The following is a 17,550-nucleotide window of genomic DNA, read 5'->3' on the forward strand; positions in this document are numbered from 1 at the left end:
ACAGTGCAAGGTCAAACACTGCTGTTGTAGCTCTCAGAATAGTGCATGATCTCGCTGTTCAGGTACCTGCTGCATCTGACAGAGCTGCCCTTGGAGAACAAGGCAGGTATTGCCTGAGCCCACTCTGTGCACTTCACCTGGAGAGACCTTGGTGGTAGCTGGGGAAGGATCATAGCTTGGAATTCAGGCATCCAGAGGTTGTCATCAGCTGTAGGACAAGGTGGACTTGAATAAGTACTTGCAGCACTTCCCTAAGAAAATATTCTGTAGCTCAAGGGCAGAGTGCTTTGAGAGACTTCTGTTTCCTCCACATGCTGTGGATGCTTTCAGATCTAATCTGCAAACAGGGAATATGTCAGGCATGAGGAACTGTGCAGACCATTTGCTTTTCTTGAGCTTTGGGCAGGTCCAAAGAGATACTGAATGCTCCATTAAGATGCTCTGCTGGGCACCGCTTCTTCTGTGCATCCTGCAAAATAGCTCCAGGAAGCACAAGGGTGCTGACAAGCTGCTGCATCACCCTAGTCCTGTGAGCAGCAAGGGTTTTGTTACATGAAATTTACTTGTGGAGTATTAAGTCTGTTTTGAAAAGTTTTACTTGGACCAAACGCCTGTGGAGCATGAAAAGGCTTTCATGTTAATCAGCAAAGTTAGCTAAGAGAATATATAATTCCTTATTCTTTTTGCAATGTAGCAAGCCTGTTTAATTAGGCAACTGGGATTTGAATTATTTAATAACAGAACAGTTTCAACCTACTTTTCTTTTGGTAAAGATCTCCAGCAACCCTGGTTTTATTCCATGGATTTTTGATTTATGAGTTCCAGAAACTCTTTGAACCTCAGGAGGATGACTTACTGGATCCAGGAGGACAGAGAAATAGGACTCTTATTTTAAGGTCTCCTGAGCACAGCAAGTTACTCTCTGTTGTTTACATACCAGCCTCACAAGAATATGGAAATAAATGCTAGGCTGTCGAAGCAAAGCAGAAAAATTGTGTTTTCGGGCATATCCTGTGTCGAAGCATCTGTTTGGTTTTGTGCAGCATAAGAATAAATCCTTCTACTGCACAAAACTATGGGAGCAGCTCTCTGATTTGGGGTAAAAGAGAACAGAGCAAAGTAACAGGAGCTGCAGTTCATGTGGGCTTGGGAAGACTGGTGGAGAGGAACTGGCATAGCTGAGAGGTGAGAAGGGACAAAGAGGAGTTGTCTCAGCCAGAGCAGTGAAGAACTGCTGAACTCTGTCAGTGATTGGAGGTCTGCCACCTTCAAGGCAATGACAAAAGGGCTGAGGAAATGCCTGCTAGTGCCCATGGTTGGGGCAGACATGCCAGCAGCTCTGGGCAGGGTGTCCTGGTGGGCAGCAGGAGGTGAGGGACTTGCTGACAAAGCCACTTGGACCCCAGAAACTCCTTAAATATCACCCAAGCCCAGGCCCTCCAAGCCCTCCTGACCCCAGGCTAATGTATTCTGGCTCCTGTTTGGGACTGGTGCACTTCAAAAGCCTTGTTGAGTGGAAGAGTGGGTGGAACTGGTGACCCAAAATACCATTTCCCCTTCCTAAGGCTGGGCGTATACCAAACTTGTGTCTCTGTGTGGTAAAAGAATATGAACCAAAAGTGCTGAGAGATGCAGTGGTTAAATTGAAACATGCTGTGGCAGGATGAAAGTAATCTTGTCCCTTATAAGGCCTTAATGCTTTGGGGCTTTATTTTATTTTTTTTCAAGTGGCTGCCATCCATGCTGTCTCTATCTGTGATTTTAATAGAGAGATTTTTATATGCAGACGTGTCAAGATGCCATCAGATTAAATCACCCTAGTTCAAAATAAAAAACCAATATCTATAGTTGTGTTTCATTTAAAATTTGAAGTCTGAATTGTCATTGAAGGTGCTGAAGCATAAGAGGATAATTCCATGTAAGGGTCTGTGTCCCTTGCAGAGAACCTTGCAGTACAAAGAAGGGTCAAATCCAAATATTTGCTGTTTCTGTGAGTCTGGTATGTAAAATATGATGCAAATCAGAGATTTACATGGATTGCCAAGACTAAGGCTAATCCATAATCTCTTTGCTTGGTGTTTAAAAATAATGCCACTGTACATGCATAGGAATGGCATATGAGATCTGCCCTAAGGCTAGAGTAACATAATGCTGCATCCCACTGGTTTTGAGAAGAGACCTCTTCTTTGCAGCAGGGCAGCTGTACTTCAGAGCTGTGTGGTGGATGAAAATTAAAAATGGGTCTGTAGCAGAACCTAAACATTTCTTCGGAATTTCTCAGCCGAAGTCTTTAGGAAATTGAACATATTTCCTTGCTCGCATTCTTCTGAGTTTCAAACAGGAGAAGGAGAGCAGAGTAATTGATCCAAAGCAATGATTTGAAAGAGCTACTGAAGGACCAGGGATTCCTCTCTGAAGGTAGCTCTTGATTTACCTCAATAGCCTAGACACAGAAACTTTGTCCCGTTACTTTGCTTTATTTGGTTCATGTGTGGCCTTACCTGTGAAGTGACCTTCCTACTGCTCAGGTAAAGCACAAGTTCTGCACACTAGTAGGAGCTCTGTTCCACTCAGCTACAGCTGCAGTGTCCAGTGGCACTGTAGTACCACTCACAGTTAAGGAAAGGTGAGCGTGCTCCAGCCCCAGAAAATGACAAGCAGTGTGGCAATACCAGTGTAGAACTGATGCTTGATCCTCTTGTCCCATCCAAGGTCCTTACCTGCCCCATTGCCCAGTGGTGTGTTTGCTGCCTGTATTGCTCTGTAGCCCAGCATATCATCTCATTCCTCCGGGACAGCATCCCCTCAGGGGAATCTCACTGTGCAATTTCTGCAAATCTGTCAGTGTCAGCCTGATAAGACTGAAGGAGGCATCACATTGGGCGTGGAGCACTGAGTACCTTGAAAGCTGACTTCTGAAATGAGTATAACCAAGTGTGGTGTGTTTCTCCCGTGTGAAAACAGTTTATAGGGCAAAAGCAGCTGTTATTGTTTGGTGTGTGTGTGAAAGATGCTTTGTGGCAGAAGCGGGTGTGCCTCTCTTTTCCTTTAACTGGCAAGAGAATCTGCTGTTGCTTTCTTCTTTTCTTTTTCCTTCTTTTTTTTTTCATCATGCAATGGTAATTGAGTTTTGAGGGGGTTTATCTTTCCCTGAAGTTGTGGGTGAATTTCTGATGTGATTGCACAGTGCAGTGGTAGTTGGAGCCCTGCTGTTGCCTTGTTCATCAGAGCTGCTTCACGAGAGTGCAGAACACTTTTGAGGTATGATTTCCCATCACATGCTAATCCAGTGAAGTGCTGTAGATTCACTTGCTGGCACTGTTTAAATCCATAATGCAGCACCACCTGCCAAACCACGGGGCATAATGGAAGTGTTAATGAATGTACATATATACCCTCCCACACGGCTGCAAGCTGAATGACTTAGAGTCAAGGCACAGCATTTAGGCTGAGTGTAGAAGGAACCAGAATTAGGGTATCCTGATGCAGATCTCTGCTGAAACTGGGGGGTGAGGGGTGGCCACAGGGATGGGTCAGCTGACTTACAGGGTGCTTTCAAAGATGTGGTGATTTTCGGCTGCTGCTCTGTGGATTCATCCAGTCACAACACCTGAGATGTAACTTGGGCATTCAACAACAAAGTGCAGGTACTGAGCAGCTGGAGCCCTGGTACCTCTCTTCCGAGGGGTATTCTCATGGGATGCTTCTCTCCAGTGCTGGCATGCTGAAGGCACTTGATGGGAGAGTGGACTTGAGTCATGCAAGGGTAAACTCTGTTCCTCATGGGTGGTTTGGCCAGTTGCCCATTGGTTTGAGTGTCAAGGTGTGTGTTTGTCACCAGGATGGCTTGTTCAGGCTGGCACAGAACTGAAGGAGAATAGCAGGGAAAGAGCTAGACAGGGACAGCCAAGGGGTTTGCCAAAGAGAGGGGCTAGAAAGAGGCAGCAGGGCTGGCCTGGCACATGGCTGGGATGCTGGCGGTGTGCATGCACCCCGTCCTCAGGCAGGTTCAGTGGAATGCTATGGCTTTGCAAAACCCTCCATCACCATGTGTGAGGCAGAGGAGGGGCCTGTGCATCCACTCCTCATCCCCGTACCCAGCCCTGAGTTTTGCCCACCCTGCTCTTTGAGACAAGCAGTTGGATTTGCCAAGTATGGAGTCACCTCCCCAGCATGCTGTTCGTAAATAAGAGGCTCTTGGCAGACACTGTAACAAGCCTGGAAAAAATTACTGTTATGGGTCCTGGCCCAGTGATGAGATCTTGGAGTCTTCCAAGTGACAGAGTAATGACATGGACCTGGGAAATGCCTGGAATAGCCTTCCACACAGTTCTGGGATTTAGCGTCATTAGATTCTAAGTAAAATAGGCCATGTGCCTGTTTGGGTAAATTTGGGAGGTAGCTGTTCCTTCCTCTTCTGAAGTCCATGCTGGTGAGGCTCTGCTAAATCTCCAGCATTACAGACCAGTATACTCTGTTCTTCTGTACCTGTAAATGAGTATTAGATGTGTTGTGTGGAACTGGAAGGGCTGTCCTTGATCCAAGACCCTGGGAAAATTTACAGAGAGCCCTTCAAGCCTGCCCTGTGCCTTGGGGTGTAGAACTATGCAGAAACATCAGTGCTGCCCCGTAGCTCACAGATAATTTCTGGGAGCCTTGTGAGGCAAAGTGAACAGACAATGTGTCTTTTTTTCCATGGGATATATACAACAATAGTTTTTTTGCCTAGGGAGGACATGAGTCAATTTTGGAAATTATTTGCAGGTAGAGGACAGAATTTGTGAATTGCCTGGAGATCCCTACTCTCCTCTCCTTCCTTTATCTGGACCTGGTAGGATTCACCCATCCCCTGGTGGAAATGCCATTACTAGGGAACTTCACAGCCTTCAGCTCTTTGCAGCTGTCTAAGAGATGCAAAGTGTGTTTGCCAGGAGGGAAGGGAGTCTTTAAAAAGCCATTTAAATCCTGAAAGACATCCGGTAGCAACACTGGAGATGTAAAAAGCATTAAATACTGAATTGAGCCTGACTGGAAGACAAACGTGGAGCCAAATGCATTGATTGATTTGCAGGAGGGTGACTGGAATGAGGTGGCCCTGTACCCTTTCTATCCATTAATCATCTCCAAAGCATCCATAGGTGCCACGAAGTCTGTGCCTTGGCACAGCCATGTGTGACAGCATGGTGCCCATGAGGCTGCAGGGCAATGACCCTTCCAGGAGCTGGGCAAGAGGGGTGGATGCACCCCTTGTTTTGGCAGGGGCTTTGGGGCTCATGTGGGCAAGGCAGGGTGGAGCAGTGAGGAGGTCCGTGCTGGGCAGTCCCTGGTGCTGCTCAGGATCCCCTCACAGCTCCATGATGCAGCACAGGAATTTGTTGCCTGGACCACTTCCACCTGCCCAAGGTGATGCTGGTTGAGGCTGGGAGGGCTGTGCCGTGCACATCTGGCTGTGCTATGCACATCTGTCTGCATTGTCAGCATCAGGGCCACATGCAGGCAGCAGAACATCTGGGCTGCAAACAGGACATTGCTGAAGCACTGGGCTATTGCTTCAGAAACCTCACTAAGGTTTAAGAGCAGCAAAATCACCCAGGGCAGTGAATTTGGGGTCTTTTCTATTGGTGTGTCAGCAGGCTGGGATGTTCAGGAGGGAAGCTGCCCATTTCCAGGGATTGTGTGAGCAGGAAGGGCAGCTATTGGAATTCGAAGCAGCTTCCTCCACTAAATTTGTTCTTGCTGTGTTATCTCTGCCTGGGCTGGGCAGGGGAACATCTTGGCAATCTGCTTTTTTGCTACAGTATGTTTAGGTCAGCTTCATTGGTTCCATGATAACATAGGAGAGGCCTTCCTGGCCTCACTAGCAAAGAATTTGCAATAGTAATACAGGAATCTGTCATCCCCTGATGTCTCCTGGGGGTTTTGGAAATAAATGAGTAAGGAAAGGGATGGTGCATTTAAACACACAAAAAGTAATGGAAGTCAGAGTAGCTGAGCCAGGCCCCAGTTACTGAGTAGGATGCTCTCATTTCATACCTTGGCAAAAGGCTTGGATCAGCCTCCAGTGGACACCTCTAAATTGGCAACAATACAGTTTTGAGATCTTAGGGATAAAGGAATGGATCTTGTGTAGCTGCTTTCTGGTTGCATAACTTGATTCTTCTACAGAACTGGTAGTGGCAGAGCTGTAACTGTACAAATGACCCAAATCTGACTGAAGTATTGCTTTTAATAATAATGAAGAAAAAAATCTGGCATCTGCACCTGACTGCTGGTTTGTCAGTGGCAGAACTCTTACGTATTTTGAAAAGGGCACTACGTCACTAAGGGAAACAGGCTGAAGATTAATGGAGCTAATGTGGGAGGTGGAGGAGGAGTTGGGAGAGGGAAGCAGAGTTGGTTTTGGATGACATTTGTTGGTGTGATTGACTCATGCTGTGCTGCTCTTACATACAGATTGGGACACCAACAAGCACGTGCTTCCCAGTAAAAACAAGTGAGTCCCTGAACCCAGGCTGGCCAGGGAAAGCTGCTGCTCAGTTCTACATCAAGGGCTCCTCCTTACATCACTTCAGGATTTGCAGAGGGGGAAAGTGGAGGGCCGCCTACTACCTAAGCCACTACTAGTGACGTGGCTTTTTATTATTATTATTTGTTCAGGCTATAATTCCGAGTTTCCTGAAATAACTACCAAGTATTCATCAGGCAGCTCCTGCCTTTAGCTGCCTTTTGTGTGAATCTCAAGTGCTTCATTACTCCCCCGGTGCATTTTCGTTCTCTTACAGTAAATCTGAGCAGCATCTGTGTGGTGGGGGAGGTGATGCAATTTTGGGTTAAAAGGGAAAAAAGGTCTGGCTGGCACAGGAAGCCAGTGAGCAGTTCAGGGAACACAACGCTTGGGGTACAGCACCTTTTTGCACAGGAGGAGAATTGGTGAGGCCACTTCCAGGACCCACAGTTACATCTCCCCACATTCAAAGCCCAGTCACTTGCAGCACTTTATTGCTTGGTGGGGGATTTTATTTTTAAACGACAGTTGGTTTAAGACTTTCTTTTTTTTTTTCCTCCCTTTTAGTAGCAATCTGATAGTGCTTTGATCACTACTCCAAAAGGAAATGCCTGTAATTTCCTGTGCAGGTCTTACCAGGTGCTGGGCTCTATCAGATCCGGAAGCTGATGGGAGTTGGGAGCACCTGTTAGAATCTGCCTTCTCAGAAAAACTCAGAGATTTGAAATTTCACTTGTGTTTTGAGAAACCTAATGCCAGAGCTACAAAGGGCATCAGACTCTGGCTTCCCACGTGACAGATCTGTTCCATGCTGACTTCCCACTGAAGACTGGAACACAGTCCAGCTTTTGTTCAGCGTGTCCTTTCAGAGGCATTGACTGGGAAGGAAATCTAACAGACTGGAGAAAACTTGGCTAAGAGTTACTTATCTTTATTAAATAGTAATTGGCAGGTTTTTTCATACACCTACGAGTCCTTTGGCTCTTGATGGCTTGGGACATGGTCATGCCTACTTGAGGGAGAAATTCCTGAAGTTCATTCAGTCCTGATCAGCATGACTCAAGGGAAGTAGCAGCCTCCTAAAAGGGCATGTCCTGTCTTTCAAGGATTCTTGGTAGTTCCCAGCCCAAGGGATTGCCTACAACACATCGGGCTGAACTATTTTGGTACCTGGCTAGCGTCTCTGGGTGTGTCGTGCTGGTTGTGTGGCTGCAGCCAGCAGTCTGCAAGAGGAACAGAGAGGGAAGTGTTCAGATTTTGTAGAGTTTCAGCCCTGCAGGCACTGCGTGGAGCTGCTAATGCTTACAAAGTGGCTGGGTAAAAGGCTGTAATCGAGTGAGCTGTGGGTAGAAGAAGAGTTCTTAATTGCAACCGTAGGAGTAGTTGGCAGCCTCGGTGGCTGATAGTCTTCCTCAGGTGAGATTGGTGTCCTCAGGTATGCAGAGCACTGTCAGGCATGGGTGAGGAGCCATGGACCAAAACAAGCTGATGATGGGAAAATTGCCTTGGCTGTGGGTTGATGGAATCATCAGCATCAGTGCCTATACATTAATATGTGTTAAATCGTGGCACGTTGCTGAAGTGGACATCAGCTTTCTAAAGTTTTCTGCTTTGGAGAGCTGCAGCAGAGGAGGAGGGAGCTTGGTAGTTCCTACACAGGCCCTGTTCTATCTTTTCTTGGAGGTTTCATAACAGAATTAAGCAATTTGTGTTGCATGTTGCCATGGAGACTGTAAATCACTGTCATGCTGGTCTTCTCAGTCAGGGAGCTGATGTCTTGAATTGTACTAACCTCCCCTACAAATCCAGGGCTGGGTTCTGAGCCTGCTGACCTTCTATAAAGACCTCACCTTGGGTGCTCAGCCTCCAGGACAGCAGAGCAGAAACCGGGAAAAGGCATGCCAGCACATCAAATACCAACTATCTGGGGTCCATTTTATTTTTTATTATTGTCTTATGTGACCACTATTCTGCTCAGAAGCTGTGCTTGGACCACTTGCGTTCAGGGCAAGTTTTGTAATGAGGGTGGGCATTAGATACACTACATACATTTTGTGAGCCAGTCATACATACTAAGATGAATTTGGTGTTTTTATGTTACTTTGCTGCTCCAAGGAGATAGGTCAGCCCTTCCACTCCACCTCCAAGTCCAGACAGGTAAATGGGGTTTCATACAGCCTCCTAAAAGAAAATAATTTTTGCTGAGGAAGCTCAGCTTCACTGACACCCTTGGACCAATGTTTCTTTTTTCTTCCCATCCACTTACCTCAGAAGTAGCCACACTTCTGACTGTCTCAGCATTACTGGCTTGTGCTGTCAGGCCACCAGTCTCGCCAGTGTGTATGGAGATGGTTGTATAAATGACTGTATAAATCAGCCTCCTTCCAGTGACTAAACCAGAGCCGGCATTTGCCAGCACAGGGTATGGATCCTTCTGGCTCCTTCAAAATAAACAGCTATATAAATTGTAAGATGATTATCATCAGACCTTATTAGTGTATTACCACATGCTGCTTTGTATTCAGACAATAGATAAAAACATTTGTGCTTCACTGTTCTCAGTCAGATCTACAGCAAACACGCTTATTCTTGCTCCCATCTAAGGAGGACTGTGTCAGTACTCTTGCCAAAAACACATGAAAATTAGCCCAAGTCTTTTTCACATGCCTGTAGCTCCATGCACCTTTGGGAGTGTTTAGTCTTTTCCAGGAAATGATATATGTTGTTTTAAAGGTTTGAATCATGAGCTGGTTAAGTTCATAATCTTGTCAAGGCATGAGTTGTCTTTGTACTTTGGTTATTAGGGCAGATGGAGGGGAAGAGAGGTATGGAAGTGCTTGACTCCCAGAAGGTTTTTGTTATGTACATGCATGGCTGGAGCATGGGACCTACTATCTCAGTAGAAAGAGGTGTGTTTCCATGAGCAGCAGAAACAATCCTGCAGAAACATCTAAACTTGCTGCCTTTTGACGCTCTGAAGTTTTCATCTGTTTTGCTAGCATCACCTAAAAATACAAGGAATTGTGCTCAACAAGACAGCCTACAGTTCTAGACTTCTTTTACAAGTGGGTTTTTTTCAGTTCAGTTCTTGCTGTTTTCCCCAGGCTACGTAGCACTCAGTCTGGTGGTTCAGACACACAGCATGACCAAACTTCTGGAAACAACGGGAAGCAAATGCCCGATTCAGCCGATAAGCATGCTGGGCAGAGGCACAGTTTGTACAACGGGCTAAACATTATCCTAGCACTTTGGGGAGCATTTCATGCAAGATAAGCTTGAGGCTTCTTAGGAGTGGGTTAAAGGGCTGGCACAAAATGTCAGTAAAAATGTAACGCTTGTTGCCAAGCAGCAGCTTGTGGTTTTGTGAGGAGGTCAAAAATCGTGCACAAACGGGGTATGTTTTCCACATCCACAGACTGTCCCCTGCCATGTCAGTAACAATCAGTCTTTCATTCTGCCTGGCTGGAGCTGCTCTGCTGTGTAAAGAAGGATGGGGTGAAATCTTGGCCATGGGCAAAGCAAAAAATTGTCATTAAATGTGTTGGAAGGAGGGGCAGAGCTTTAGTTGGGTCTGTGTTTCAAAAAGCCTGTGAGGATCATCTGACACAACAGGGATTACACAGAAATAAAACTTGGTCTTTCAAGCAAAAATAAGGCATTTAGTTGAAATTCATTGGTCTTTCAGTAGTCCAGCCTGCTGTGTATTGATGTGTGGTCTCATAAATATAAGAAAGTGGCTTACTCAAAAATAGAAACGTTTCCTTGGGGGGTTGTTGTGAGGAAATTCAGTGAGACTGTTTGAAACCCTTGGCTAGTTTGGTCTCCTCTCTATCCAGCAGGTGTTTCTTGCAGTGGGAATTCTTGCTATTCTCAAGAATTTCCTCCCAAGGTGGTTTAGGAACAAGCAGACTTGATCATGCTTCTTGCTCTGAAAATATTGGATGGGCTCAACTTGGACAAGAGGCTTTTGCTGTTCTTAGACTCAGCAATCTCATCCTCTGTCTCCTTATGGACTTTTCTTTTTAGAGGTAGTATGGGGTCTCCAGTGTTCTGAAAGAACATGAGACCTCTAAGTTTGCCAGGTAAAAAGTGCTTTTATGATTCAATATTTTGGATTGAACTAAAGTAATGATTATGGAGACAGGGACTAGAGAAATCAGAAACTAACATGGATTAGGAGATTATGTTCTTGTGTTTTGACAAGAACACAATCAGCTTCTGTGCACAGAGCACATCAGACTTGCTTGGTGTTTTTTGAGAATGAAAAAGTTAGAGTTGTCTTTTTAATGAAAAATAAATCCCTAGGTTTATTGGGAAAGCCTCCAAAAGCTTGTGTGAGTTGGTGAGGATACAGGTTGGGAGCCAACAGTTTATGGAGGCTCCCTCAGAGCAGTCCTGGTCCCACCTCAGTGCTGACCCCAGCCAGTGCCTGCAGCCCAAAGGGCCTCAGCAAAACCAGAATGTCTGGGAGCAGGTGCCTGCAGAAAGTGTCACCGCTGCTGCTGCTGCACTGAACGGTATTTCCACGAAAACCGATACCAAGAAAATCAACTGCCTTGTCTTCAGCCTTAGCATTATAATGATTTTTTTTAATTTTCTCTTTAAGTATGTGAAAGACCTCCCAGAAAATGCAACGGTCATTCAGATCTGGGAGATGGCCACCTGTTTCCTCTGAGATCTGAGTCAGTATCACTGTTGCCCAAGGGTGGGCGGAGGCCACTTAAATGCACAGAGGCCACTTAAATGCACAGAACCTCCTGTCTGCCTTCTCCTTAAATGAGCAGTTTCTGCTGCTGAATGTTGAAATGGGCCAGTCAGCAATGGCTGCCTCTTCTCCCTTTTCTCCATACCTGTGCTGTTGCCCAGTTTCAGCCAGGGAATTTTTTTCATCTTTCTTTTTGGAGGCAGCTCTGAGGTGAGGGGAGCAGTGTGACCATGCTGCTGGGAAGCTGCTCTCTAGGCTGTGTCACAGCCACGGGCACCAGCCTTCCTGCCACAGCAGGGTTGAGGGTTTTAAAAAAAAAAAAAAAAAGGCAAAACAAAAACCACCTGTTGTTCCTGGCCTGCTGCCTTCTTTTTTTATTTCTCAAAATTGAAAATGAGAGAGAAGAAAGCATCTAACTGCATTTTGGTCTGCTGGCAGAGCCAGGATTGGACTTTTACCTCCAGTTTTATCCATCACCAGCAGCTCTGCCTGCAGATCTGACACTAGTAAGATGTAAATGTAACATACCATTTAATGTTTGCTATACCTTGGGTTAAGCAGTGAGGAATAGCACAGCTCTGACTTATCCATGGGATTTGGTCACTGGCAACAGGAAACTGTTGGGATCTTGATAGGTGCACTGAGCTAGGGTGATTTTTGTCATTGCATGTACATTTGGTGGCAATTAGCAATGCTTGCAGACAAACAAGGCACAGTGGTGGAGATGTCTGCGCTTATACGTGCTGGGTCTGAGCTGGAGTAGAGCTGTTGGGCAGGGTTGGTGCTTGCTGCTCCTTTTCAAAAGGATTTTGGATGTCAGAGCTGCCTTCATTCTCACTTCTCAGGCAGCAGGTGAAAGCTGCCTAGTGCATATTGCCCTCTTGTCGTTGCTGCTGAGTGACTGGAGATGATCTCTTCCTCCAGCAGGTTCAGCACACTGGAAGCATGGCTACAAGTGCTGTTCCCAGCGAAAACCTCCCCACGTACAAGCTGGTGGTTGTTGGAGATGGTGGTGTGGGCAAGAGTGCTCTCACTATTCAGTTCTTCCAGAAGATTTTTGTGCCAGACTATGACCCAACTATTGAAGACTCCTACCTGAAGCACACGGAAATAGATGGGCAGTGGGCAATTCTTGATGGTAAGCAAGCTACTCTCATGATCCCCTTCCCCTTCTAGCTGAGCACAACTGCAAATAGACCTCAATGTCTCCCACAGCATGTTGTGTCTCTGTCCCTCCTGCTCTGCTGTGGGCTGGCAGGATCTGGAGCTGCAGTGCATGGTCTGCAGCTGGACTCCAGCAAAGCTTCTGCTTCCAGTTGCATTGGTTCCAGTTCTGCACAGAAATGTTGCTTACAGGCCTGTGAAAACCTACAGATCCTCAGTGACATTTGGAGTAGGCTTCTGCTGCCAGTGAATTACAGCCCTGCCAGGTGTCTATTGCTAATGATACTTCATTGAGGCTGAACTTATCCCCTGGGAAATAACAGTGAGTGGGGAGCTGAGTGAGGGTTATAACCAGAAAGAATATTTAATCAAAACTGTTGTCCACTGACAGTGAAGAATCATTACAGCTCTTAAATCCAGTCATTCAGGGTGATGTTTTCATGTTTAATTACCTGTTTCATTCAAATATGTGTAGGAAATTGGAGTTCTGATGTAACCAAGAGTTTTCAGTTCTTTGAAGAAAAATGTTTTTTTAAATGAAACACACAGATAAAAACAAACAAAAAAACCCCAAACAAACAACAACAACAGCAACAACAAAAACCAAACAACCACCTTGATTAGCAGGTGAGGAGAAAGCCCTGTACTACCTAAAGCTGCAGCTTGTTCAGTTGTGCTGTATGAGACAGACTAACCACAGCTACAAAGGGAATTTGGCTCTTAAATCTTCTAAGTTGTGGTTTGCTTTACAGAATGATTAAGTTGTACATAAAAGTAAGCAAGTATTTTGTGTCTTAATTACCCAAGTTCATGTATGTGGCCACTAACAAAACTGAACTAAATTTAGCCTCACTTGGGCCAAGTTCTGCCTCCACCCTCTTGTCACAAAGGTGCTCAAGATCTTTGGTGTCTCTGCATAAGTGCCACTGGTGTGTGGGGACAGAAAGCTGGGGGACTGTCAGGAGTGGTGGAACATGGGTGCTGCTGGGGTTTGCTGTGAAGACTGTTAGCTTGGCCTGCAAACTTGAGATCTTAGTTGCACCCTTAAGGATTTATCAGATACAATTTAGTCAGTACAAATGGCCACAAAGTCCTTAAAAGAACAGCTTTTATTCAGTATTAAAAAACAAAACAAACAACAAAACAAGTTAATCTTGCCAATATTTGTTCCTTTGAATGTGTTAAAAGTTGATATGAGGCAGTATTTGTGAAATTGATGCTGAAATGTCTCTTCTTGTCATCTGCATTAGAGATATCTGCTCATCTCATAATGTATATGTGTGCCTTTATTTTTAAAATGCCAATCCTGTATAAAAGAAAAATCCAGTCCTGCTGTAAATTAAATTTATTATTTTGAGTCCAGAATCCAGCCCTGTAAAATGACCTTTATCTTCACTGGTATGCTCCATGTTCAGATATATATATATATATATATATATATATATATATATACACACATACCAGCTGCTGTACCTGTGGGTGTTGACTGAAACAAATTATTGAAAAGTAGAAAAGGCATCTTTTACTGAATATTTGGAATTTTTGTTTAGACAAAACAAACAAAATTTCAACAAAAAACCCAACCTAACCTGATCTATAATGGGAGTGGTGAAAGAAATTGTTTTCCAATGAGCAGAAACTTAACCCTTTGTTTTAATGAAAAAGCCTTTCTTTTGCTCAGATGGAGCTTAGTGGCTGTACTTGGGCTGAACAGAATTCAGCTGTGGCCTTGAATGGCACGTTGGGAATCCCTGACTTCCAGGGTTTGTGTGCCCACAGATGCTTCACAGCCAGAGAAGTGAAACTGCAGCTGCTTCTCTTTCCTACCACTTGAGATTTTGAACAATCACAATTTTGGAAGAAAGGCAATATTCTGGCCTGAAAAAGGATGTGACCCTTCTCCATCTGCCCAGAAGAAACAGGGCACCAGGGCTGACTAACACTTGTGTCATTTGCCTCAGCTCTCTGTCACAGGGTTTGGATCTAGGCCATTCTCAGAGGTCACCATATCCTGGGACAGCTGCTCTTGCTGTGGCTACATGAATCACTTCTGGTATAAAATTAGGGACAAACATGATAGGTAGGGTCAAGATGCATCATGATAAATCCTAGACTTTCCAGTTGTTCTTTATGACCAAAGCCTTTACAAGCTGAGGTTTCATGCAGTGCTTGGTGGGCAGAAGCAGCTGCCCACCCCCAAAATAGGAACTAGTTTTGGAACACAAACAACCAAATAAGGATATAGCATGAGGGGCTCTATACATTTTGAAATTTTCAGAAACAGTTATTATTTTTTAAAAAAACATATACATAGACATCCAACAACTTTCAAAAAAAGGGAAACAGCCCACCCTTTTCCAGACTCTTGCCTGAGCAGTTCTGTACAAAACATCTCAAGCATTTTGTAACTGCACCAGCATTATGTTGTAAAAAAACCCTTCTGCTAGCCAGCTTGCATAAAGCATTTTGGCTTCCCTCCATGAAGACCTTCACCCACATTTATTCAAGAGCATTAACTGCCTGCATGATGAAATGTTTGACTTGCGTTTTTTCCTTTTTCTGAAATCTCTCAATGAAAGTAGACTGAAATGGAATAAGGGTTTATTTTAGATCCTGGAGGAAAAGATACGTTCAAAATCTTCTTTTACCTGTTTGTTCTTTGTATTGGTCACATCTCTATTTTTCTCACTGAGAGTTGTCTGTGATTGTGGGACCTGTGTTTGTTGTGTTCATGTTCCACACTACACAAAACCACTTTATTGTTGACCTTATGCCAGCTTTGGAAGACCATCAACGCAGTGTTTGGAAGACAAGTGTTGTAGAGTGGAAGAAGGCACTTAACCTGAATGAAAGATGCACGGGCAATTTGTGGGTCACCCATTTTTTGGTTGCTGCCACTCTAATGAGACTTTAGGACCAGCCTCCAATTTTCTCTGCATATGTTATCTCAGTTTATTCCTGAGTGTGCTGGTTGTGCTGAAATCAGCACAGTGCTGTGCTTGGTGAAATGCACATAGGTGCTGTACAGACATGAGGTCAGAATTAAGCGAGGGCCAGGGTTAATCTGCTTTGATTAGCTCTTGCTTTAATTGCATTGCTGTGATTAATTTTGCACGCTCCTTTCTGTGTGCAGGCTATTTTAGCAAGTAGCAGAGGATTTCTTTTGGTGTGGCTGCAAAATGCCAGTCTGGAATTATTAATCTGGGATGAAGCCAAAAATGGAATACCTTAATATGGCAAAAAGTTCCTTATGGATCAGGATTCCTTATGGCTCATACATCACACAGAGATAAAAAGGTGGCAAGCAAAGGGAGATGAAAAGATGACCACAAGTACATGGCTTGGTGTTGTTGGGGAATTGGGCTGAACTCTTAGCTGTCAGTAGGGCTGTGCCAATTGGTATGAGCCAAACAAGGAATTGAGTGGGATGAAAGGAAGCTGTGGTCTCCCTTCTCTTCCCTTTTCTTTCCCTGGTATGATTTTGATGAAACTCTCACAGCCTAGAAGTTGTCTCTCTGCTCTTGAGTTTCAGTTTCCCTTCTAGTTCTCTTCCCAAGACCTCCTCCCAATCCTGGGGTGCCCTTGTGCTGGGCTGGAGCTGCACAGCCTGGTGTGCACCCCTGTGCACTCACACCAAGCTCCATTCCTTCCCCCACACTCTATCTGCCCTTCCCACCTGTCTACCCCTTGTGTCCCTTTTTGTTGAGGGTTTTTGCTGCTAGTCATCCCTGGGCACACTGTCTGCTTTTCTTCTGTGGAAACTTGAGATCAACTCAGGCATGAGGCCAGAGGGAGATCAAAGGTCACTTCAGATTTGCAGGCAGAAGGGTTTGTTTGTGGCTTTCTTTCTTCTTGTTTTTGTTAATTTAGAGTAGCATCACTAAGAGCGTTTAAATTCAAGTTAAATTTGTACTTGCATTATTTAATTTGTGTGTACAGTATTTCCCCTCCCTTAATTGCTGGGATTTTGCAACAGTGAAAGAGGGGGTTTTGTCTTGGGTTGGATTTTTTTCCTGCCAGGAAAATTTTGATGTTGCAACATGGAAAACACAAGGCTTTGAATACTTGCCCTTTGTTAGAGAAAGGGCTCCTTTAAGGGCTTGCATCTTTATTCTGTTTGTTGATGTGGAAGCCTGTCTTCTTTAAGAAAAAAGAAAGGGCAAGGATTCAAATACTTGAGTTTTCTATATTATAACATCTGTGTATTTAGATAGGGCACAGAAGACGGGCTCATAAAAGCCCAGTGTTTTCCTATCATGTGTTTTTTGCTGAGGAAAGCTGTCATGCCAGAGGCAGCGTGGCTGTGTCTGAGAAGGAGCAGAAGCATCAGAGTGACCAAGTAAAACATCTGCCTTGCTTTGCACATGGCAAGGGCACCTCATGCCTCTTCAGGGTGACTTGGGTGTGGGGATACTGCATAGGAGCTGTGACCCCAGTACCCCATCTGTGCAGTGCCCAGAATACCAATTCCTCAGCTGAAGCCAGTGGCTGATAGGAGTGCCCTCTCCCACGGTGCTGCTGATGGAAGACAGAGACTGTGGAGGTGGCTTTCCTCAGTCTGAGGCTTGTTAGTTTGACTTGGCAATTCAAGTTCAATTTTCCCATGAGCTTAGGTACCAAGCTGCAGGGCAGTGAAACCCAAAGGCTGAAGGAGAGAAGATGGGTTGATGTGCCTGTCAGTTCATCTTTATCCCCTCTAGATGCCATGGACAGTGGAGAAACTCTCTTGAGGTGACCTATACACCCAGCTGCCTGGCAAGCTGAAGATGTAGGAGGAAATTTTGCCTAGATTTGAAAAGAGAAGAGCTCACCTGCACAACCAGATCTGAGCTCCTCGAAGGCTGGGAATGGTGTGTTTGAACTGAATCCAGCCTAGGCTCCAGAAAAAGCAATGCCATTGCTGACTTAAGAGTTCAGAGTGTGTCTCTGCCCTTGGTTTAGATTCACCAAGTGCCTTTGTCTCTGGATGGGCACTTGGAGCACTGTCAGTTGCGGAGACATTGCCACATGGTACACCTTGAAGCACCAAGGCTTCTGTTTTGGACCACAGATTCCCGTGTATTCCTGGGCTCCTGTGCCTGCTCAGAAGTGCTCTCTAGGCAGCTGCACTCTTGCATAACCCATCAGGATTCACAGAAAAATGGCGTGGAGAGCTCTAAAGGGGCAGGATTCAATT

General features: G+C 45.1%; 1 protein-coding gene across 3 annotated transcripts in view; it reads left to right on the forward strand.

Annotated features, from left to right (window-relative positions):
* Positions 1-17,550, forward strand: part of MRAS (muscle RAS oncogene homolog) — a 38,168-nt gene that overhangs the window by 8,742 nt on the left and 11,876 nt on the right. For 2 of the 3 annotated variants that reach the window (XM_064434951.1, XM_064434953.1), the window contains one exon: positions 12,135-12,348. In XM_064434951.1, the coding sequence (XP_064291021.1) occupies positions 12,156-12,348 (193 nt within the window). In that variant the 5' untranslated portion in view covers positions 12,135-12,155. The remainder of the gene's footprint in view (positions 1-12,134; positions 12,349-17,550) is intronic. The other variant, XM_064434952.1, reaches the window with a different exon arrangement.

Source organism: Passer domesticus, chromosome 10 (genome assembly GCF_036417665.1).
Source record: "Passer domesticus isolate bPasDom1 chromosome 10, bPasDom1.hap1, whole genome shotgun sequence".
Lineage (NCBI taxonomy): Eukaryota > Metazoa > Chordata > Aves > Passeriformes > Passeridae > Passer > Passer domesticus.